Raw genomic sequence first — 23,262 nt, 5'->3', positions numbered from 1 at the left:
ACCGAGTATTTCAGTGTCCAGCTAAACACAGAACAGCGTGTGCTTGTTCATGTCCTTTCTGGAAATTATGCTGTGCTCCCAGGCCCAGGCTGTGCACCTCTGCTTTGAAGATGCAGCATTCCTCCTTCACTGTACTGATGTTTTAATTAAAGTCCTTGGCTACTAAGCCATCCACGCGCTTTTCCCCGGCTGGCCAGCCCTCTCCTCGAAGCCGGGGCAGCCAGACACACAACCAAGCACCCAGCAGGGCCTGTAGGAGCCCCGTCCCGCAGACAGCGGGCCCTCACAGCCGCCTGGCAGCACACCCCGTGCGGGGAGGGCCCGGCGCCACCAGCACCGGGACCCTGCGCTCCCTCAGGCGCCGCGAGCCCGCGGCCTAACATGGCGGGCGGCTGGTGGCGTCGAGCGGCCTGGGGCGGGCCGACCGGGCCCCACCACCGCCGAGGCGGGGCGAGTCGGGGCGGGGCGAGCCGAACCCAGGCCGCCCCTCTCGGAGAGGCCGCCACTTCTGCCGCTACCGGAAGCTCCCCCTTCCTCGCGCGGAGGTGACGTCCCTGTGCCCCGCCCCCTCGCGCTCTCCTTCCCTCCCTCCCTCCTTCCCTCCCTCCCCCCTCCCGGCGGCGGCCTCGGAGCCGGGCGCGGCTAGCGGCGGCGGCCCGGGCGGGATCATGGCGGACGGCGTGGACCACATCGACATCTACGCCGATGTGGGAGAGGAATTCAACCAGGTACGCGCGGCCCGGCCTGGCGCGGCCCCTCCCCTCCTTTCCCTTCCCTCGCCCGCCTTCGCCGCCTGCAGGGCCCTCAGCGCTGGGCCGCGCCGCCATTGTTCGGCTGGCGCTGCCGCCGGGCTTTCCCGCCGCTCAGTGCGGGGATGTGTCCCCTCCGCTCGGCGGGACGGGGCGGGGAGAGGCCGCGCCTCAGGCCCGGCCCGGCCCGGCCCAGCCTTCGGGGGCTATCGGGGCCCGGCTTGGCGGGGAGCGCCGCGCCGCCCGGCCGCGGTCTGTGAGGGGAGGCTGCTGGCGGGCAGGGAGAGAGGCCGCGGTGCGCCGGCGGCAGGCGCCTTCCCTCCTTCCCTCTCCCCCTCCTCGAGTGCCCGCCACGGAGCGGCCGCGGATCCCTCTCCCGCCGCGGGTCGGAGGAGGCCCTGGAGGCCGGGCCCCCGCCGGATGCGGTGGGGAGAGCGGCTCCTTCCCGGCGGCGGAGGGGAAATACTGCCATTGTTCGCAGATGAATAAAAAAGCCGCCGAGCGGTAGGAGTTTCTCGGCCGCTCTTTGCGGGGGAGGCAGAACTAGTGCAGCTTTGTTCCGTAGGGCTGGAGAAACTGTTTCACCTTTCTTAATATTTTTTTTTTTTAAATTATCCTTTATTCGTAATTCTCCTATTCCTTGCAAAAGTCACGCAGCTCATCTCTAGAGGAGGAGCTCGTATTTTGATGAGGAAGTGGGGATGAAATAAACAAGAACTTCCCAGGGTTACACATAGTCCACTTTTCTCGTTCTTTTTTTACCCCTCATCTTTCCTCAAAACCCGTGTGCCAGCTTTCCTCCTGAAACCTAATGTTCATATCAGTTCTGTGTGCCATCTGTCCTGTTTGTGACTCCTGCACTTCTCCAGGTTGCGTTGCCCCAGATTGCATTGTTCTTGCCCTAGAACCTAAATAACCGAGAACGCTGCACTTTCACACATTTTCTGGGTTTGTTGAGTCTGTGCCCAATTGTATGCCTGCCTGCCGTACAGAGAACTGCAAAATAGGTAATAGGTTATGGGAATCACAGTTCGTTTTGATATCAACTTAAAACTATCTCAGAAAATTTTAATTCTTTAGCTGTTTATTGATAAATAATTCAGAAGATTAGTAATCTCATAAAGGTATACTATAAAAGAATGCCATACTAGAGAGGATGGAGATGGAGAGGACTGATTTGCTCTTAAGTTTGTCTTCATGTGAAGGTTTCTCCCTTACAATTGAAGACCCGTTACATGAGTTTAAGTGGGGGTGAACTCTAGCATAAACACTGTTCAGCATAAGAGTACATCTCTTCAGTTTCTTTAATAAAGTGGGTTTGTTTTAATCAGTTCCAGGTAAAACACTGATAACTCAAGTTTTTTCAGAAAAAAGTAGCGTTTGTGTAAATCCACGTGTACAGAAGCCCTCAAAGTAGAATAGTTTTGTGCTATGAGCATAGTGCAGACAGATATTGTCAGGTTACGGTTAATATGGATATACTTTATAGCCATAGTGCAAAGAAGGATGGTGATACATATGAAGCTTCTGATGATTTGATTTAGCTTATACCAGCACTCAGGAGACCCTTTTGCACTTTTCACTGTGTTCACTCTAGTTGCTCTGCTGGGGCTGTGTCTGCTTCCTCAGTTTGTGAACCTTGCAAAATATAGGGCAGAAAAGTGAGAAAGAGGCTAGTGCCTAGCCAAAATTGCTGTTTGTTCTTTTCCAAGTTTCATTTTGTCTCAGGACCTGCTCAGTTGAACTTTTACTTTAAAATAGAAAGATTTACTGGGAGAGATTGACACCTCTGCACTTTCCCATTTCATTCTGTCAAGAACAAAAGAAAGCTAGTTGTTACTGTCTACAGTATTACTTGTTACCTGTAATTTTGACATCATTGTGATGGGTCCTCTAGAAGCTTCTATTCATGAATTACTGTTTCTGATTTGAAGCTGACAGCTTAAATTTATAAGATGGGACATGGTTCTGCATATCTGTGGATCGTTGAAGATGAAAGTTGAGAAAATGCTATAGGGATAGGGAGAAAGTGATTTGTGTTATTAATTTGATTGTGTAGTGGATGTTTTACGGAACACCTATTTGTAAGGAAATGGCTTACTGCTTTATGTGTAAAGCACTAAGCTATTGATTTTGGATTGTGTTGCAGTACGTTAATTTGACTTACCAATATTCGTTTGACTTAGACTGTAGGAACCCTTTCCTCTAGTTTTACTAGTAGCAGGGACTGAAAAATATACTGTGTGGCTTTGTTGTTCTTCTGGGTTCAGTATAACTGTGTTTATACCCAAGCTAGGACAGAACTTTTGTGTTCATCTACAGCAAATGGGTCATTTAGGACTTGTGGCTGGATGAGCTTCCCTTCATTGTTCTGTCTTGTTGTGGGCCTCAGGGTACTTGTCCTTGAGGATCTTCAGGGATATTTTTTTTTAATGCCTTTTTCTAGAAGAAGGTGGGAGGATGGGATGTTCTGTTTGATTAATGCTAAATGAACTACAGGTTATATGGGTGAAGTAAGGACCACAGAGCCATAGGTTTACAAGCTGGCTAAGATGGATGACAACTGAGAACTGTATTGGGATGTGTTCAGTGTTGGTTGCAATGAGCTGACAAAATTGACTTGAAGTCACATTTTCTTAGTGAAAATACATCTTCCCTATTCCATCTGGAGCTCATCAAAACTATATCTGTGTTGCCTCTTCGTTAACTTATTGTTCATCATAATCGTATTCTTCTTTGTCCTTTGGTTTACAGCTTTACTCAATTTGGCTCCCACCAGTTGTATTTATTTTTTTTAAATTGTGTTTTCTTTTTTTTCTCTTTTTTTTTTTTTTGAGAACTTAGTTGAGTCATTTTCCATTTGGTTCTTCTAAGCTGTCTTCCCCATACAGTAGTCCTTTGTATTTGTTTGAAGTCTTGTTTTGTGACTAGAGCCTCAAAAATTTAATACTTCCTGCATACATTGCTTGTGACCTGTAAGAAATAGGCATTGCATGGCATACTTTGATCTCCTGGCATATGTTATACGTCTTGCTCTTCAAGAAATAGAGATCTGTGCTGCACATGAGAACTGCATTATCTGCGCGCAAATGGCTGAGGCTGGCATTTTCTTGATGGCAGAAGACCACAGTAAGATTTGGGTCGCTTTAGCAAATGTTAGGGTGTGGTTTTGTACACAAAACCTTAGACTATCAGTGCATGATACTGAGATGATGAAGAGCCTGTGCATGAGGCCAGCTTGGGTCTGACTCAGAGTTGTCTGTAACTTTGACCAGCAAACGGGGTTACTTTCCTGTGGTCATAAAGATGTGACTATGCATTGCCAAGTTCTCTGAAGCTCTGATCAGCCTTGCCTTTCCCAAGTTTGTTTTGTTGTCTTTTTTAACATACACACATGCACATAATTACATAGTAAAAAACTGTTTTAGTATACATTACTATTTACTGTAATCTATGCAGTAAAATAAATTTTTGAGTATGCATATGGGGTTTTTGAAATTGTTTTGTATCCTCTGCTTGGTCAGAAGGATCTCTTACTTCAATGCTGTGGAGAAAGCACTTGCTTTGTTTATACTCTAATGAGTATACTTGCATAGTTGCATTGTGGATATGTCTAAACATGCCTGTAGTGTTCTAGTTTGATATTTTAATACTAACAAATTAAAAATGAAAGAGTTCTGACTTTGTATTTTGTAACTGGATAATGAAAATGATTTAGATGGAGTAAGCTGCTATGGGGCTAATTATCTGGAAACCTCTGTGGCTACAGATTTTTAGGAATGTGTTAGTTACTCTCTTGACTTCTTGTCTATAACACGGAAAGGAAAATATTTTTCTATGTAATAAATAATAAAAACTAGCATTTAATGGCCATATAAAACAGGTTATTAAAAACAGCCTTTATATCAGGAGGACAGTTGTCTCATTATGAGAGGGGATGGACGTATTGTGGTGTAATAAATTTCTACTCAGAAGTGGCAGAGCTGTCCTGGTCATAAAAAACATAAGCTGGCAGACATGCATTTATTATAAATTGCATGCTTAATACCTTATTGCATATGTATTTTGTCAGTTCTGTTGATAAGCTGCCAGGGGTCTGGGGAAAAGATAACCTTTGTATATTTGCAAATATCAAACTCCAAAGAAAACTCGAGACCATCTCATCTGGCACCTCTTAGCTTTGTTCTGATGCAAACAGCGTTGCTACCTAGGTTTAATTTATACTTTTGACTACTTGTGAATTTTTAGTTACTCTCTTTGACAAGGGATCAGATCGCTTAAATTTATAGTGGTGTTGTAGAGCTGGGAGCATTTTGGCCTGTAAAGTAAACATGAATCTTACGGTCTAAAAAACTTTTCCACCGTGGTGGATGTTTCTGCCACAGGCAGCATGCTATTTTAGAAACATCAAAGGCCTACTGTTTAGTTAAGGTTCCTGTCTGTGCTCAGGCAGCTAATGAAAATCAGAAAGATTTCTGCTTATCTCTTTAACGTGGTATTCTTCAGACCTGCAAACTTTTTTAAAAGCGAGGGTGCTAACGTGTATTTAGAGTTTTTGATCACATATATTGTAACTTGAATGAAAAAAAAAAAACAGATGAGAGAAGATGGATAATTTGCTTTTTCCTAATTGAATGGATTTTTTTCAGAAACGATAGTAATTTTTTATGACATTTAAATCACTGATCTTTATTTTTTAATGTATTTTTGGAGGGGTATTTCAGTGTTTAACTCATAATTGAACAGAGCTGGGGGGGGAAAAGCAAGTCTCTTAATTGAAAAAAAAAAAATAATAATTCCAAACCAGTATTTGTAAAGGAAGTGACCAGTTCTCTGCAACTCAGGGTAGTATGGCTCCTAAGTTCCAAAAATAACATTTTTAATTTGTCCCTTCTGGATGTGACCGTGATGCTCTGTGTGTTTATCACTTTCATATTTGAATGTTGCAAAACAGTGCAATCAGTAATTAAAATTGAAAATATTGAGGAAGGGCTGAGTAACTGAAAGTGTATCAGCTAGTCTGGCATGAGTCTTTGAGAGCATCTCTTTTCAGTATGCTTTTCATTCACCCGGTCCCACTTAAAAGCACAGAATGTGGAATTTCGGTCCTGATTTTCCATAGCAAATGATCTAGCATTTCAGACTGTGGTCTAGTTAAAACATGGGCTTTGGAAATGTATTGCTGCTCTGAGTTGGTTGTAGAGGGGGCCAGAGTAGCAATGCTGACTTCGCTTCTTAGCATGTTTATCTGTAAGATTGTGAACTAGAATTAAGCAGAAATTATTTCTCTTTGTGCTTGATAGTCTTCTCTTAACTAAGGAAGTCAGAAGAGGTCAAAACCAATTCCTGATACGGGCAGAGCATCTGTTTAAGTAGCTAAGACTAGAGAAGTAATGCTTCCTGTATTCATTTTCTTACTCTTCTGCATCTGGGAAAGAAGGGTGTGTTTAGGTAAGTTTCCACGGTACACCTGCGAAGGAGGAAGGGTTGTTGGATCTTGTACAACTGCCATCAAAACACTTCTCTTCCATCTACACTTGCAGTTGCTGACTCAGACCATTTTTAATCACCTCACCACGCACCTTGTTGACAGAGTGGTAACTGAATGAATTCCATGCTGGCTGCAAAACCAGCATGATGTAGGAAGAGATTATGGTAAATAACATCAGGTTTTCTGTTGTGTCTTTATTGATTTCAATTAAGGCACTGTTGTGATTGGGCACTTTGCCCTCCACACACCCACCCCCCCACCCCCTGAATTATATGCAGACTGCGCTGCCCTGATGATTTTCTCCCTCCTTTGATGGTGACCTGAAAGTCCATGTGATAGAAATAATCTGTTTGAGGAGTTTCTTGCCACTGGAGAAGTGCAGCAGAGCTGTGGGCTGCTGCCTCCTCTGGCATTTTGGCAACTCTGAGCTCAGCCTTCTTGGAGTGATAGGCTTGAGTACATCTGCTGCAAGACTGGGGGCTGCCTGTTTGGATCTGTCTAACCAAGACTGAATTCTGCTTCCCTGAAGTCATCATCCATACACACAGTTGACTAGAATTACTGCACGTTTAGCCGAGGATTTCCTTACTTGTCTTGTGACATCATCCTTAATCTTGTTGTAAGATGTCATGTTCAGGCCTGTCCTGGGCAGTTCTTTTGAACCTACTTTCATTAGCTATGGTGATAGGAGGAATCAAACTGAGACAGAGAACTGGACAGACTAGGTGAAAATACGAAACCCTTACTTAATTTAATAATGATAAACTTACCTTAAGAGAGAGAATTTTCTGTTGAAGTGTAGAGTGTACTAGGACAGTGCAGTTTACTGAGGAACAAGTCTACTTGACTGACAATGCCAAAACTTAGCTTATCTGGGTTTTTTTTTTGGCGGGTGGGCGGTGTTTGTCCTTTTTATTTTAGTGATAGTATTTTCATATTTTCGAGACAGATAATCATCTGACAATGGTTGTGGGTGTAGTGGGTTTTCAGCCAAGATTGCTAGCTTTACAGCCTGTTTTCTGTGGAATCTGACTTGATTCTCTCTAGTTGCCGTATCTGGTACCTTGAACTATTCTGCCTAGGATGTTCCTGTGGGTTTCTAGATATAAATTCACAAGATACCGGATGCTGAAATATCTCTGATCTCAAAACCTGATGAGGTGGTTTCTGTGTTGGATTAGTGTGGAAGAGCCCAGGAACCCTCTGCAGGCTTTTGAAGTCCAACTTTTGCATGTGGCAAAGCAGCCTGTGAAAATCAATATAAAAGCTGAAGGTTAACATTAAACACGATGAGGCTTTCAGCTTTGACAGACCGCTGTTGTTCACTGAGAAGTTACTGCCTTCCTGTCACCAGACATTTAGATGGTGCCTGCCTCTCACACAGATTAGGTTGTTGAATCATAAGTGATTGCTAGAATGGTAAAAAAGAATAGCAGAATCTCATTGTGGAATTGATCACCATTGAATATGATGAGTGACAGTATAAGATGAAAAATGACAAGTATTAAAATAAGTCTTTGTTTTAAAAATAGTTTCTTAATGGAAATATACAACACTCGGTTTCATCCATGTTTGAAATTAAGCAATCTCACTGATTAAGGTTACACAATGTTTGTAGAAAAGTTTTTGCATGTTTTTGTGAAGGAAGTTATTATCACTTGGAGTAAACATGACAGTACACCTGTCTTTATTATGAAAATTAATATGGCTTGGTAGTAGCACATCAGCAGTTTGAGGTGGTTGGTGCTTAGGCCCCCTGTCTACCAAATGCACTATTTGCATACTCTACTTCAGACTAAATTTAGTCTGGCTTTTTGGACCAAATACTCCTACCGCTGTTAGGAGTCAAAGCTGTCTGGAGGACCACTGATTGATCTTGACTTGTCTGCTCCCATTTAGCAGGTAGGATGCAGTTGTTGAGCACATGAAGCAAAGTGTCTGGAAACTAATCTCAGGTTTCCATTCCCTCTGAAAGGAATGTAGTTCACTTGGCCAGAACTGTGCCGTAACCTCTACCAACTCAAGGGAGAAGGGAGTGATTCACTACAGAATCCCACGATGTTTTTCAGAACCAAAATGTTTCAGAGGGAGCTGTGATGCTGTAGAATAGTCCCTGTGTAGCCCATGAATACATAAATCTTTAATAAACACAAACCCTTGGGTTTATTAAAGTTAATGAAACAGAATTCTGTCCCTGTCTAGCCCCTCTGTGAATAAGGAGATAAAAATCAAGTTAGGAATGCAGTGGAAATCTGAAAGGTAGAATGTTGTGTTAGAAAGTCGGGTTCCTCTAGAAGCTTGATCTGTTCATTCTACAAAATGTTTTGATGGAAAAAAGATTTGCTTGAGAGTGAATGTTAGCCTCTCATTTTGCACGTTGTTCATGCTTGCTGATGGCTGTAATTCTGGAAGTAGGGGTTGTGGGATTTTTGGACTTCTGCTCGTATTACAAGGGCAAAAGTATTGCAATGCAAAACAGTGGCCAGACGTTTGGTTTTTGGGGGTTTTTTTGTTGTGGTTTTTTTTTTCCTTTTTGTGTCAGTTTAGAATATAATAGAAGTCATAGGAATTTTATGTACTTTAATGTGGATAAACTGTGCCTTAGCTTTTCAGCAAGGATGTTGTATAGGTGTTGAATCAGAGTTACCACGTCTGTGGAACGGGACAGTTATCTCAGCATTTTGTTTCAAGTAAGTTTTAAGAGTGTTTGATTAATCAAGGTGTCTTTTGTATTTTAGGAAGCTGAATATGGTGGACATGATCAGATTGACCTGTATGATGATGTAATTTCTCCATCTGCAAATAATGGAGATGCCCCAGAAGATCGTGATTACATGGATTCTCTCCCACCATCTGTTGGGGATGATGTAGGTAAAGGAGCTGCGCCAAATGTTGTCTATACGTATACTGGAAAGAGAATTGCCTTATACATTGGAAATCTTACTTGGGTAAGTATCTTATTACTATTTTGGTGTAGCCAGGAATTTTAAAATTATTAACTTGTAAATATTTTTGGCTTTAAAATTGCTTTACATGAAATATTAAGAGTACAGCAAAGCAGATGGGGTTTGGCGGGTTTGTGGTCTTTTCTTGGTCGAAATTTAGTGAGCCTATGTGGAGCTGTCTTGGCTAAAAAAATTGAGGAAATCTCCAGTAAATATAAACTTCAAGGTTTCCTCTCATCTTGTAAGTGTGATGAAGGGATATTTGTGCTACTGTCTTTTCATAGTTTTCAGAGAACTGAATGAAAGAGGAGAGCAAGTTTAAACTGTGCAGTACTCTGTGCCTGCAGGTAATTTAAGGCTACTGAATGAACCCAATTTTTAGTAAACTCTTGCTGAAGTTTTTAGTGGAAAATGGAGCTGGAAGGTTCTCTGGGTATTTCTTGAAATTACTTTTTTTCATGTTTTTCCAGCCCTTTTTCTGCTTCCCTTTTCGCAAGGCAGTGACTCTTAGAACAAAACTATTTTCAGGTATTTGCCTTGAGGCTTATTTCTGCGGTCTTAGGAGTTAACAGGTTTGGGATAACTCATTAAATTGCAGTTGCCCTTAAAGCAATTACTTCTGTTAGCATTAAAACATTTTAAAATCAATTGCAGTTAAGCAGACAAAGTGCAAGATCCGGTCAGTAGCTGAGTTAACTGGAGTTTTTATCTGTTTATCTGAAATTCAATTCTTCCAGGTCCACATGCAAAACTCTCGTTCAATGTTTTTTCCCTTCTGATTAATTTCTTACTAGTGCTAAACTTGCAAAAGAATCTTTATTGGTGCTTAGGTGTTTTTTCATTAGTTATTACAGTATTGTAATTTCAGGAGCTAATAGGTAAATTAAAGAGCTGTTGATTTAGCAGTTGTACTATTCTAAAATGTATTAATGGAATCAGTAAAATGCACATGAATTAGCTTAACTCATCTGAGTGAAATGTCACAATTTATAAAGCAGGTAGGCCAATGTTCATCAATTTGTACCTGTTACTCATTATTTGGTTTCACAAATCAAGTTATACACAAAAGGTGCATTTAGCTACTTTAGCATTACTGTTGTGTTTGTTATCTTTGTGTTCAGCTCTCAGCAATTTGTTGAATTTTTAAAAGAAGCCTTGATTTGAGGGAGATCAGATAAGTAGTTCAGAATCTTGAAAGCCTGCTTTGCACTTCCCATATGACATTTAAAGAAGTAATGAAGGTAACATAAGTAGGAAGAAACCCATTAAGTATTAGTGTACTTTTGTATCTTTGGCTATGAGTGAAATTGTTAAACATCACATAGTAATTAATAGGAAGTTACAGCAAGTAGGTTTGGTTAAGTGGAAGCATTTGTTTCTAACCATAGTTTCTGTACTAGTTTTGGTTCTTTTTGTCTGTAAATCGTGCTATTTTTGTGCAAATAATATGTAGTTCACTAAACTCTCGCTAGTTCTCACAAAGAGCACCAGATTAATTTGATGTTTAAAATTGACTTTTGTGTGGAAATAATAGAATCAGTGGGAGAAAAAACTGTGTGTGAAAAAAGAAACAGTCATTGAAATAGTCCTGTTTAAGCCTGTACTCTCAGAAGACAAAAGTTACTCAAATGCAAAGGTTTTTGGGCATATTGTAGCTGGTATACTGTGTGGAAGGGTTGATGCAGTGTAGCATGTGGGGAAGTGTGTATATTTTTTAAAATTAATTTTCTGAGAACTGTAAAGTATAAATGACTGCTCACCAAATGTCAGAAAATACTGACAGCCTGAATTAAGTATTCCTCTTGACCGATTTCATGCACAGAAAAAAATGGAAAACAGTTGTCCTTTTCCTGGTCTTATAGATAAGCTTTCATAGTTGAATATTAAAAATATTTTTCAGTGGACAACAGATGAAGACTTAACTGAAGCAGTTCATTCACTGGGGGTAAATGATATTTTGGAGATAAAATTTTTTGAAAATCGTGCTAATGGCCAGTCTAAAGGGTAAGAGCTTGTAATTTGTTTTCTTTCTGTAAATGGACTGAAGTTTGGGAGGATGGAAATAGGGAAAGAGTTCTCAATTTTCATAACTATCAGTATGTGAATGGATGATCTTTGCTAGTTTAAATTTCAGGCATAAACTTTCATGATGGTATTGTGTGTCTTATTATGTGAGTTAAATCTTGTTGGCCATCTTCATTAAGACTCTTCGTAGATTTCATTTAGTGTGATGGTGATGCTTGTTGTTCCTCATAGTGTAAATACTGTTCTCCCAACCTCCATTATTAAATATTTCTTTACATCTTTATTTTCCATTAATTGTTGAAAGTGAGCGCTTGAGCCCATTTTTCAGTGGCAACATAATCTTCCTTGCATGAATGTGCCTGTCTCTCTATTTAGTAGTAATAGGAACACAGTGAATGCTTAATAATAACTTGGTCGTTATTAATTCGTGTGTAGTGTATTGATACTCTACCAAAAAGCTGCTTTTGTTGTGATATATTTTGATACATCTCATACTTAGCACTTTTGGTTCTTCTTATATATCCTAGAATGAGTTAGCTTATCTGTTCTGAAAACTGGACTAAGACCTGTGAGACAGTTTCTGTATTCTTTTGCTTACTGAATTTAACCATTTCATGAGGCACCAGGATATCCAGGAAAGGGAACAACTGTGGTGTAACTTTTTTTTTTTCCTTCTTTTCAGGTTTGCCCTTGTGGGTGTGGGATCGGAAGCATCCTCCAAAAAGTTGATGGATTTGTTGCCTAAAAGAGAACTGCACGGGCAGAATCCTGTTGTAACTCCATGTAATAAACAATTTCTGAGTCAGTTTGAAATGCAGTCAAGGAAAAGTAAGCCTTTCTTATTCACTGTGTTGGAAAAACAGAAGTTTATTTCAAAAGCAGTATGGCAGTTTTTCTCTCAGCATCTGATAATTTCTACAGAGTTTAAAATAGCCATTAAAAACTTACAGTCTAGGTGAACGAAGTTGCATCTTTAAACAAAGATGATCCTCTTAAATAAAATAATCGTCTAGTACACTGAGGAGCTGCTGTTTTGGCAAGATATAGTGCTCACTGAAAGAAGGTTGCACCGTGGTGAAACTTGTTGCTTTCTCGATTTTGTGCAGATGTAATTTTTAAAAAAAACATAAGAGCATTTAGAAATTTAACATTTGTAGACAAACTGGACTAAATTCTAATTCTAAAACTAATTCTAAATTCCAATGTCTGAATAGGCTGTGCTTACGACAGAATGGGGAAGAGAGATTCTGTGTTGTACTTTCTTCCAGCACCTCATCTTGTGGTTCCCAGTCCTAATAGTTAGTGGCCTTGGGCTGCCTTAAAGGAAGGACTGATGGTTTCCACAGATGCTATTCCATTACTGTAGGGCATACTGAAACACTGCTGTATTTTTCTTCCCCAAATGCTTTGGGTTTGGGTGCCAAGGAACAAGCTGGTGCTCCTAAGGTCATGCTTTAGCACTGAGTAAAACTTCAGGTCAAGTGTTGAAAAGCTTTAGCCTATTTTGATTTATGTAATTACACTTTTACTTTTCCACTGCAGCTACGCAATCTGGCCAGATGTCTGGGGAAGGTAAAGCTGGTCCCCCAGGAGGAAGCTCAAGAGCAGCATTTCCACCTAGTAACAGAGGGCGAGGCCGTTTTCCTGGTGCCATTCCAGGTGGAGACAGATTCCCTGGACCAGCAGGGCCAGGAGGGCCACCACCACCTTTCCCAGGTAAAATAATTCAAAGGTGGAGTTTCAGTTTCATTTGTGTTTTCTTGTATTAGTGCAGCATGCTTCTCTGGGAAATGATAAAGATGAAGGCAGTTCAGTAATGTGCTATAATCAGGGTTCGCAGCTTGATTGTAGGATTTGACGATATTTTGTTGTTGATATTCAAACTGGGAGTTGTACTTCCTAAATTTGATAGCAATATAATACCATCTTTTAGAGACATACTTTATAATGTGTCAAAGTACATATTTTTGGAAGTATGAAAAAATTAAGATAGATCATGTTAGCAAGTAGACTTCTCTTTAGTGCAGTGTAGTTCAGATTATCTTATTTGCTATATGGGGTGAGAATGCCTTTGTTGCAGAGCATAAACTAATTCTTTTCCTTACTGCCTTACACTTCTACACATCATCAGAAATTCAGCTTTGATTTCATGCCAACTGACAGGTCTGTTAGTGGGCACTTAGAATACCACAAATTTGAAGAGGAGGGGTTCGTGTTTAGTCAGGTCTCTCATGGGAAAGAACTCTGTTTAACAATCAGGCTTGCATTGCAGTGAAGTTCTTATTTCAGCTTTAGTATTTTTAATAAATGTCATTCAGTAGTAAATCATCTACAGCAGTCAAAAGGACATGGTCAAATAGAAAAACTACTAATGAGGACTTGAAAGTAGTTTAGATACTGCATTTACCTTCTCCAATATAGTTTTTCCCATATTTTTAATTTATGTTGTATTTTATGCCCCATATGAGAGTAGTTGCAGGTGTAAGTAGGATGCAATGTTTCCTAGTTTTTGTAAGCTTGTGGGGATTTTGGCTGGGGGCGAGTTGTCAGTTTTCCAATTAATGTTGTTCTCTTTAGATATTGATAGTCCAGCAACTGTTAAAAAATTTCTAAGCTACTGGACCCAAAGTGGGACCATGCATGTCTTGTGTAAGTTGCAAATTTTTCAGTGAGGGTTGTTTGTTTTTTTTGTCGTTGTTTTTAACAATTTTTAAAACAAAAGAATTTTAATTATTTTGCTAAGTCTTTTATTTCTTTATATTTAACTCTTTTTTTCTCTTTTTTCTTTTTTTTTTTTCTCCCCTTTCTAGCTGGACAAACTCCCCCACGTCCACCTTTAGGTCCTCCTGGCCCACCAGGCCCACCAGGTCCTCCACCTCCTGGTCAGGTCCTCCCACCTCCATTAGCTGGACCTCCTAATCGTGGTGACCGTCCACCACCGCCCGTTCTGTTTCCAGGACAGCCTTTTGGTCAGCCTCCACTTGGGCCACTTCCTCCAGGCCCTCCACCACCAGTTCCAGGCTATGGGCCACCACCAGGTCCGCCACCACCTCAGCAGGGTCCACCTCCACCTCCGGGTCCATTTCCCCCTCGTCCACCTGGCCCTCTTGGGCCACCCTTAACTCTTGCTCCTCCTCCACATCTCCCTGGACCACCTCCAGGTGCTCCACCACCTGCACCACATGTGAATCCAGCTTTCTTCCCCCCACCTGCCAATAGTGGCATACCTACTTCAGACAGCCGTGGCCCACCTCCAACAGATCCCTATGGCCGACCTCCACCATATGACAGAGGTGACTATGGGCCACCTGGAAGGTGAGTGCTTTTGGTGCAATGTGCTTGGTAGCAGGTTTACTCCTCTTGTAGGAAACATTTGATTTTCCCTTCTAATGCAAATGTTAGAAATAGTGAAAAATAGGACTGGAAGGGATCCCAACAGTCTTCCAGTTTGCCCCTTTTCACTTCTTTCAGTGAAATATCTCTCAGAAACGTGTTGGTAGCAGTAGGAAAATCCTGAAATGGAGCACCAGTAATCTCGCTTTCCCTTTTCAGCTCTGAGCTGCTTGTCTTCAGTTTGTATTTGGCAGTGTCATCGTTCCATGTGTTCTACATGTAAACTTATATATCACTTCTTATGCAGTAGCTTCTGGTTGTGCTTCTGTCTTAACTTGAAATTCTAACATGTACCTTTACCATTGTGCTTTGCAAGCTGTCTTTTTAGAATGCTCTGGAGTTCTCCTTTTTGAATGTGTGCGTTACGTTGAGTACAGTGCTATGCCAAGCTCATACCATTACCGTCTTTCAGCAGCTCTGCTTGTCCCTTTTTCCTTCAGGATTCAATTCAAAGTGTGTCTTTGTCTCAAAAGCCACGCAGGAATTAACTGCAGGACTTTTATCTTCCTTTCCTGTCAAGATGCTTCTGCTCGTTTGGTGCAGTCTTGCTGTGTTTGTAGCAGTGGCTTTTCCTATGGTTAATCCTATCTGGGACAGAGTTCTTGAGTCTCTCTGACTTGAGTTGTCAAGTTTTTAACATCTTGTTTGAACCATCTTTTTCATCTGTGCTTTCAAGCATCTCTGTCTTGCTGCTGTTTCTTGATTGTCACCATATTTGTATTTGTCACATAAGATTATGGGATAAATTGTAAGATACTTTTTGCATAGTTACATTTGGATTTTTCAGTTGTGATTTTACTGCTAGCATGAGACACATTTCTTGCTTAAAATGTTTTCTGCGAAGACACTTTGCTTTGATTCTTTTATCACAAAGTTTAAAAAATTCCATGCATCTATACATCCTGTGTTCATACAGAAAGTATAGAAATTCAAGCATTTGGCTTAATTGCCTGAAATGCAATAAAAATATAAGGTGTTGGTTATTTTTTTGATGGACAGAATTGAGGTTGTCTGCAGTTTGTAGAATGTCTGGGGAGGGAAGGAGGGGGAATAGGACGGTATTAACTTACTGTCCAGTGTTTTCATTAATAATGTTAAAATTATCATCCATAACTATTTAAATTGTCATTAATTATATATCATAGGCGTTTCACTGGAAATAACATGTCCATAAGAGAAAAATTACATATTCCATTCTATGGGAGGCACACGAAAAATAATACTCAAAACTCAGGGAGGTATGAATTTTTAGACATTTCCTCTTATGCTAAACTGGCTATAGGATCTTGTTCCACTTCTTGCAATTAAGAGGATAGCATTGCTTATTATTCTGCATTTTCTTTCTACCAGAAGAACTAACACCGTTTTAGAAATATCAAGCAGTGGGCCAGTTTAACAGTCTCAACATTTCTCTAACACATTTCTCCAAATTTTCTATATGATACAGAGACTGGCTAATAGGACACTGCAAAACTTGTGGGAAAAATTTTGTGTAGGTTGACTTCTGTTACTTTGGAAACCCTATATAGGTAGCTAATAATTAAAGTAAAAAAGCGTAATGAGTATGAGGATTCTGCTTTATTGCTTCCTCCTCACTGTGACTGGTTTGGAGATCAAATTTGAGCACCTTGAACCTGACTGGAAATAAAAAATAAAATCAAACAAAATTAGCTGTAAAATGTTGAAGTATCATTCAGAAAATTGAGTGTTTTAAAGATGATAGACTATGTTTGCTCTTCATAAGTTACAGCATTCTGGTCTTAGTTAAGATCTGGGAAACAGGATCATATAGTTCTAATTCCATTACTGTTAATAAAAGTGATCTCTAATTTTGCTCAAAGTTGCATTGCCTATGTACATGTATTTCCACATCCATTCAATTGGGATAATAACTGCTTCAAGGATTTTATGAAAATTATAAATATTTGTGAAGCACAACATTAAGTGCTGCTGAATCTTCAAAATAGATGGGATGAACAAGAATATGTATTTATACAGCAATGTTTTAATTGTTTTTTACCTTTTTTCTTGTTTTACTTTTTTTTTTTTTAGCTTTCGGGATTTTATACTGTAACATGGTCCTTAACAAAAAAAAAAACAAAAACAAACACCAAACCCAGATCCTGCTTTCTTTTCTGTTTGTCACTTTGCTTAAAGTTGCAAACTTGGATTGTTAAAACTGCAATGATATCTTCGTACGTTTTTCTTAACCTTTTAAATACTAGTTTTATTGCTTGCAGAGAAATGGATGCTGCAAGGACACCTCTAAGTGAAGCAGAATTTGAAGAAATCATGAATAGAAATAGGGCGATCTCAAGCAGTGCCATTTCGAGAGCTGTGTCAGATGCCAGTGCTGGTTAGTAAAATTCAATTAATGTGTTTGTTGTTCTACCCAACTGAAAAGAGTTTATAGTTTTTCTGTGAGGATGTTTGGAGTCCTGAAGCCACATTTTCCAGGAGGCTGAATTTAGGTACAACATACAGCTGATTTTGTACTATGCTCCAGTTAGTTTCTGAGAATGCATTCTGAGTACTGATCTGGATAGTATTTTAATATTTGGTTCTACAGTAAACAGTCTGGATGGCTGTTGAAGAGAGGGTGCTTGGAATGGTAATACCATGACAGATATACAGATATCTTTGCTTTAAATTGCATAATATTCTGATCATGATCTTGTATCATTTTCAGGTGACTATGGAAGTGCTATAGAGACCTTGGTAACTGCAATTTCCTTAATTAAACAGTCCAAAGTATCTGCAGATGATCGCTGTAAAGTACTTATTAGCTCTCTTCAGGACTGCCTTCATGGAATTGAGTCCAAATCTTATGGTTCTGGATCCAGGTAAAACTTTCCTCTTCCATCTGCCCTTACTTACAAAAGGGAAGGGGTAGGGCAGGACTAGTTCACAGAGAAGAAACAGTCATGTAAGAAGCTTAATGATTTGCTGGATTGCACAAGAAATGTTTGAAAGAACCAAATAGGGATTTCCCAAACACAGTTACCTTTTATTGATCTTTTTTTCAAAATTGATCTGAGTAGCTGAAGTTTAGCTCTCAGTTTTATTTAGTGTCCGTTCCTGCGTGGTACTCTTGAAAAGTGTAGACTTCAACATAGAATTGTCCTTTATCAATTAAGATGTCCAGTGCATAATTTTTATTATAAATTGCTATTGAAAATCAAGCTTGAGAATATTTGATGCCAGTTTTCATTTTGCTTAAAAGCAATTTTCTTCACACTTGTCACAGCAGAAATACGTCAGTTGGACCAGTGGGGAGTTGGGCAGAATGATTGTTGCCTTTTGTCCTTTGTCATACATACGATCTAAAAATTGAGAGTAGGTAGATTTGGAATTCATGGACTCTTCTACCTAGTACAAATAAGAGATTGATACTTCTTTCAAAACTTAAATAATGCCCCTTTCAGAGTTAGGACAAAAAATGAGCCTCTAGTTCATTTGGATATTGTAGTAGTGTGGTTGGCCTTGACTATTAAAAACACAAAGACAGCTGGTTTTGGTCAGTGTGCAGATTGGCAGCCATGTGGTCGTTTGGGGTGTGGTGTTTCCTCAGCTGATTTCAGCCACCTTGTCCACCATTCTGTGCAGAATCTAGTATCGTTTCCTGATAGATTAGAAAGTGGATACACCGTACTATCTGTAACTGAGTTCTTACCCATCACCTTTTATACCAGCCATCTTTCATGTTACATACAAAACCACATCTGCATCGCAGCGAACAGATATTTCTCTCATACCCTTTTTTGATGAAATTCATACCCATAAACAGAACACAAAATTGGCATGCAGCAGGTGGCTTCTATTTCGAGGAAAAATTTAATGAAGTAATTTCTTTTAGAAGACGTGAGCGATCCAGAGAGAGGGACCATAGTAGGTCACGAGAAAAAAGTAGGCGCCACAAATCGCGCAGTAGAGACCGTCACGATGACTATTACCGGGAAAGGAGCCGTGAGAGGGAGAGGCATCGCGATCGTGACAGAGATCGTGACAGAGAACGAGACAGAGAGAGAGAGTATCGTCATCGTTAAAGAAGGTGAGCATTTGTTTTGTGTTCTTGAACTTTACTGTTACTGACTTACTAAAAGTAACTACCCTAGGTTTGGGATTATTTACACCATTAATATCTGCATTTAAATGGTCCTGCAGTATGTACTGAATCACTTTCTTCTTGCAGCATCTGACATGAACACAGGTAAGTAACAACAGGTAACTGGTCTTGGGAGAGGGAGGGAGTGTTGGCGTGATTATCTTCTGCAGTTTGCATGTTGCCTTTTTAATTTTAGGTACTATTAATGTTTGCAGTTTGTATGAAATGTAATTAAACGAATTCTTAAAAAAAAAAGCAGTAAGCTAGACTGATAAGTCTGCTCTCTTTGTAATTGTAGAAATTATATGAAATTTATTGGTTGTATTTCTTATTTGTATTTTTAAATGCTAATTTTGTATTTTAAAATCTGCTTATGTAAGGACTGCAGCATTTAGCCCTTCATACGTTCTGGGTGGATTATTTCAATTTAGGGAACACATGGACCTACAGTTGCTGTTCTTGCACAAGTACAACAGTGTTTAGGTGTTGTGGGTTTTTTTGTTTTGTTTGTTGTTTTTTTTCCCAGTGAGTTTTAATCAAATTCAGGAAATATAGCCATAGTTTGCTCTTTATTTTATGAAATGTGCCTTGTCAGTATCTTCCACCTTCTAGCTAAATTCAGGTGTTATTTTCAATAAGATACATGAGTTGTTCCCCACCACCCTGATTTTTCATTCCCTCCCTTCTCTGATAGGAAAGTAATTTTCTGAAGTCTAGTCAACGAATGTATGATGCCAGGATTGTTTCTTTTGTGGTTGTTCACAAACTAATGTGTTCTTTTATTTCATATACTTGCAGTCTCACTTGCATCAAATGTCTAAATAGCTACAGAGTAGCATGCTAAATATTACCTTTTTCAGTGTACTGCTGAGAGCTTTAAAATACATGGAAATGTTTGTCACATTATGTAATGTGCGATTTTGAGGATTGGGAATTCAAGCTACCCATGATTCCTTATATTTGACAATTGGAAAAAAACTTACCTATTAGTTTCTCTACAGTAGTCTTCCCTTTTTTAGAAGAATTTCCCTCTACATCTACACTAAAATTGAAGCTTGCAGGCTTGACTGTCTGCCCAACTTCCATTTCTTCAGTTTACCCTCAAATTTAGTTTCCAGGTTTGCAAGTGGTATTTATTCATGGAAGTTCATTTACAGAAGTTAAATAGAACAGAACTTTTCAGAAATAATATAAAATATAATATAGTATTAGTTAAATGTTGGTGTTTCAGTCAGGCTTTTATGTCACTGACTCCTTTGGGAGACAACAAATTGTGATACTAAGTGCTCTGGTCTATTGAGTATTAAGTGGGAGTGTTGTCTTGGGTTCATATGGTAACAGGGACACACAAAGCAGTGACCGACTTAGAGGAGGGGAGTCAAAGGATTAAACAGGAAGGTGAAATGTGGCAGCTGAAATAAAGTTGTCAGTATGTATCTGTTGAAGCCACTTTTTGGTCATAAAGAATGGATTGGTAGAAATATTTCTGGAATTGCATAAAGATAGCAACTGTGGTTCTTAATTGTAAAATATCAGGAAAAACAGATTTAACGAGTAAATGTAGCTTCTTTTGTTGAACTGGATTTTTACTTTTTACAATAAATGAGTATTTGTGGTATGTATACAAGGTAACCATTGAGCTGAGTGATGAGTGCATTTACAGAGTGTTTTCTTCTGGTGGGGATGAGCAAACCATAATTAAAATTGTTAACAACCTGGAATTTAAGACATTTTTTTTTTTTATCCTTGGCATACTTTATTAAGTGTTGTGCACATAGATATGGAGTGTCTGTGCCAAGTACAGATTCCCTACCCTGTCACTCCAAGAAAACATACCAAATAGCATTAGGTGGCATTTTATAATTTCCAAAGCACAATTTTAAAACGAGACTGTGGTTTCAGTCTCAGTTCAGGTGGGATTTATATATGCAACTTCAAATTTGTTGTGTGCTGGGACTTCTCTTTTCTTTCAGAGGAGTTACATAGGTAAGATTCACTCATGGAAAGAGGAAAATAGGTCTTAAGAACTTGATTTAAAAGGAACATTTAGTATTCTGCATGTAAATGAAAGCATTTGGTATTTTTTTAAAGTTAAGTTGTAAACATTTTGTCTTGTTGCTGTCTTAATGAAGAAAGGCTTTATTGTAGTTCTGGTTTTACATATACACACACGCACACACACAAAAGAGTATCTCCTGGTTTGTATGTTTCATTTTCACTAAGATGTATGTTACCATACATTTTTTTTGTTTTGTTCTTTACATTGATTAATAATCATAAATGGATTTAACAGTTTCAGTCATTTAATAAATATCAGCAGTGCTGAAAAGAGTTACTCCCCATATTACTGTGTTTTGCCAGATAACATGCCAGATAACTTCTCCTTATTGTGTACCTATAGTCATAACTGTGATACTGTACTGGCATTTTTTTAAAAAGTGTTAAACATCTAGTTCAGGAGGATTTTAAAGGTCCATTGTGAACATTTTTGTATACAGTGAAATTCAGTTTGTACTGTATTAAATTCATAGAGATGGATTAAATTGGAATAACTTACTAAATGTGTTTATAACAATAAAACTCTTTAGATGTACCATAGCAGGTATTTACACTTCTGTTTGTACAGTTCATGATTTAAAATTAAATTCTTGCAAGATTCTGTGCCTTCATTTGAGTAAGGCATCACGTACATTGATAATGCATTCTACAGAATTACTATAAATTTAATATTTCCTTGCAACATCTTGCCTTTGCTTGTAGAAAGCCTGTAGATATAAAAGAGAACAATGGATTTAAGAAAAATTTCTAACCTGTGTTAGTCAAGAAAACTAAGAATCCAATAGAATGATACTCAGAAGGATTAACAGCAAAATTAATGTGTACAAACAGAATAGTAATATAACTTCATCAGCATGAGTCCTGACTTTTTTTTTAGACAGAATATTTTTTTTCTTAGTTTAACTGATACTCAATGATGTGTTTCTAGCTGATACATTGTCCCAATCTTAATCTGTCTGAATTTCTATAACTCCTGAATGTTAAGTTTTTCATTTTATGTTTTTGTTATTGGGTTGATTGATTATTTCCTATTTAAACTGGATTTAGACTGAATTGCAAAGACAAAAGCACACTAACATTGTAACAGTTGATATGTATGTAGACTTTGTACTCCATATTTCATGGTTTTCCTCTGATTATTTTTTTTGCTCTCAAACCACTGTAAGCAAAATATTTCTAAGTCTAATGTACTTCTGAGGCTCATATGCTGCTTCAAAAATGGCTCTCAGCTCTCTGAAATAGCTTCAGCTTTGGAGTGATCTAAAAACTAACATGGTTGGAAATTTTTTGGTGTCAGGAGGGGAAACAGTACTGATAGTTTAAATAATACTCATTTTATTTTTGCCTGTATGAGTAGGAACTATCCTGTAACTGTGTTAGCAACCACTTAAACATCAAGTGAAGTGTGCAATTAGCCTTTTAAGAAACTTTGTACATTAATAAGAAAATGCCTAATTTTGTAACTTATTTTAATAATAAGCTTCTATTTAATAACAGAATTTTAAGTGAATTGTAGTGGCATTGTTCAAGACCTGGGTATATGTACTTGTCTCGGATTATTTCAGATCTTACTAGTACTTAGCTATTATGAACATTATTTACATAACATCTCTTTTTTATAATGTATATTTTTTAGGAAGAACATATGTAGGGCTCGCACTAGGGCTTCTATTGCATTTAGCATTCATCAGAGAAATCATGCTTTGTGCATCTGATTCAGTATTTGAAATCCACTGCAGAGTGAAAGGGGCAAGCGGTCCCACTGTTTTATGTGCTTCTTAAAGTCTATTTTATGACTACTGGTGCTTTATGGAAACATAGTTAATGTTCAGTGATTTCTCTCATTTTCCTGAGGGTGATAAGATGAATCGAAAAAATGAAATACACTATTGTTTATTTTCAAATGCGTAACTGCATAACTTCTATTATTTTTTTCCATGAACATGTTGCTGTAACTTTACTGTCTTCTGAGGTGTTTATAGACACGCTTACATTTTTGTGTTCCCTACATCCTGTCAAACCAGTAGTTTTGATAAATTTGACCTGTGTGAAAGTTCCCCAAGAAGCTTTAAGGCTTTATAGCATTTGAAACATAAAGTTACTTGCAAGTGAAAATGTTGGCTTAATGCAGTGTTCTCCAAAGAACAAACAAATTCCTTTTTTCCTTTTGCTCATTGTGGTTTGAGAACTAAGATTTCTTGTTACAAAAGAATAAAAGAAAAAAAGAGAGAAATAAGAGAGATCTTCATTTTTATGTTTTCCTGTGGCAGCCTGATTTACCTTTTTGTGTCTTCCTCATATATTAATGTGAAAGATACTTGCTGATAATTCACATCTTCTTAATTTGTAAACTAAAGATTGAGTTTTCTGAACACACCTCTCTGTTCATCAGTTATTTTTGGTGAATAGACAGGCTGGGGTGGTAGGAGAAAAACATGTAATGAATTAAACCAGTTTGGGAGTGTTATTTTTCTTCCCATGTAAAATTATTTATAA

General features: G+C 38.8%; 1 protein-coding gene across 4 annotated transcripts in view; it reads left to right on the top strand.

Moving 5' to 3' along the window:
• The first annotated feature begins 596 nt into the window (after positions 1-596).
• Positions 597-23,262, top strand: part of CPSF6 (cleavage and polyadenylation specific factor 6) — a 30,917-nt gene continuing 8,251 nt past the window's right edge. The window contains exons 1-10 of one of the 4 annotated variants that reach the window (XM_014963637.1): positions 597-728; positions 8,979-9,188; positions 11,086-11,189; positions 11,893-12,038; positions 12,753-12,926; positions 14,021-14,525; positions 15,749-15,841; positions 16,844-16,959; positions 17,293-17,446; positions 18,463-18,654. In XM_014963637.1, the coding sequence (XP_014819123.1) occupies positions 669-728; positions 8,979-9,188; positions 11,086-11,189; positions 11,893-12,038; positions 12,753-12,926; positions 14,021-14,525; positions 15,749-15,841; positions 16,844-16,959; positions 17,293-17,446; positions 18,463-18,649 (1,749 nt within the window). In that variant the 5' untranslated portion in view covers positions 597-668 and the 3' untranslated portion in view covers positions 18,650-18,654. Of the gene's footprint in view, positions 729-8,978; positions 9,189-11,085; positions 11,190-11,892; positions 12,039-12,752; positions 12,927-14,020; positions 14,526-15,748; positions 15,842-16,843; positions 16,960-17,292; positions 17,447-18,459; positions 18,655-23,262 lie in introns of all 4 variants that reach the window. The other 3 variants (XM_014963636.1, XM_014963639.1, XM_014963638.1) reach the window with 3 other exon arrangements.

This window comes from Calidris pugnax, unplaced genomic scaffold (assembly GCF_001431845.1).
Source record: "Calidris pugnax isolate Ruff unplaced genomic scaffold, ASM143184v1 scaffold44, whole genome shotgun sequence".
Taxonomy (NCBI): domain Eukaryota; kingdom Metazoa; phylum Chordata; class Aves; order Charadriiformes; family Scolopacidae; genus Calidris; species Calidris pugnax.
This window is presented reverse-complemented; position numbering and strand designations above follow the sequence as displayed.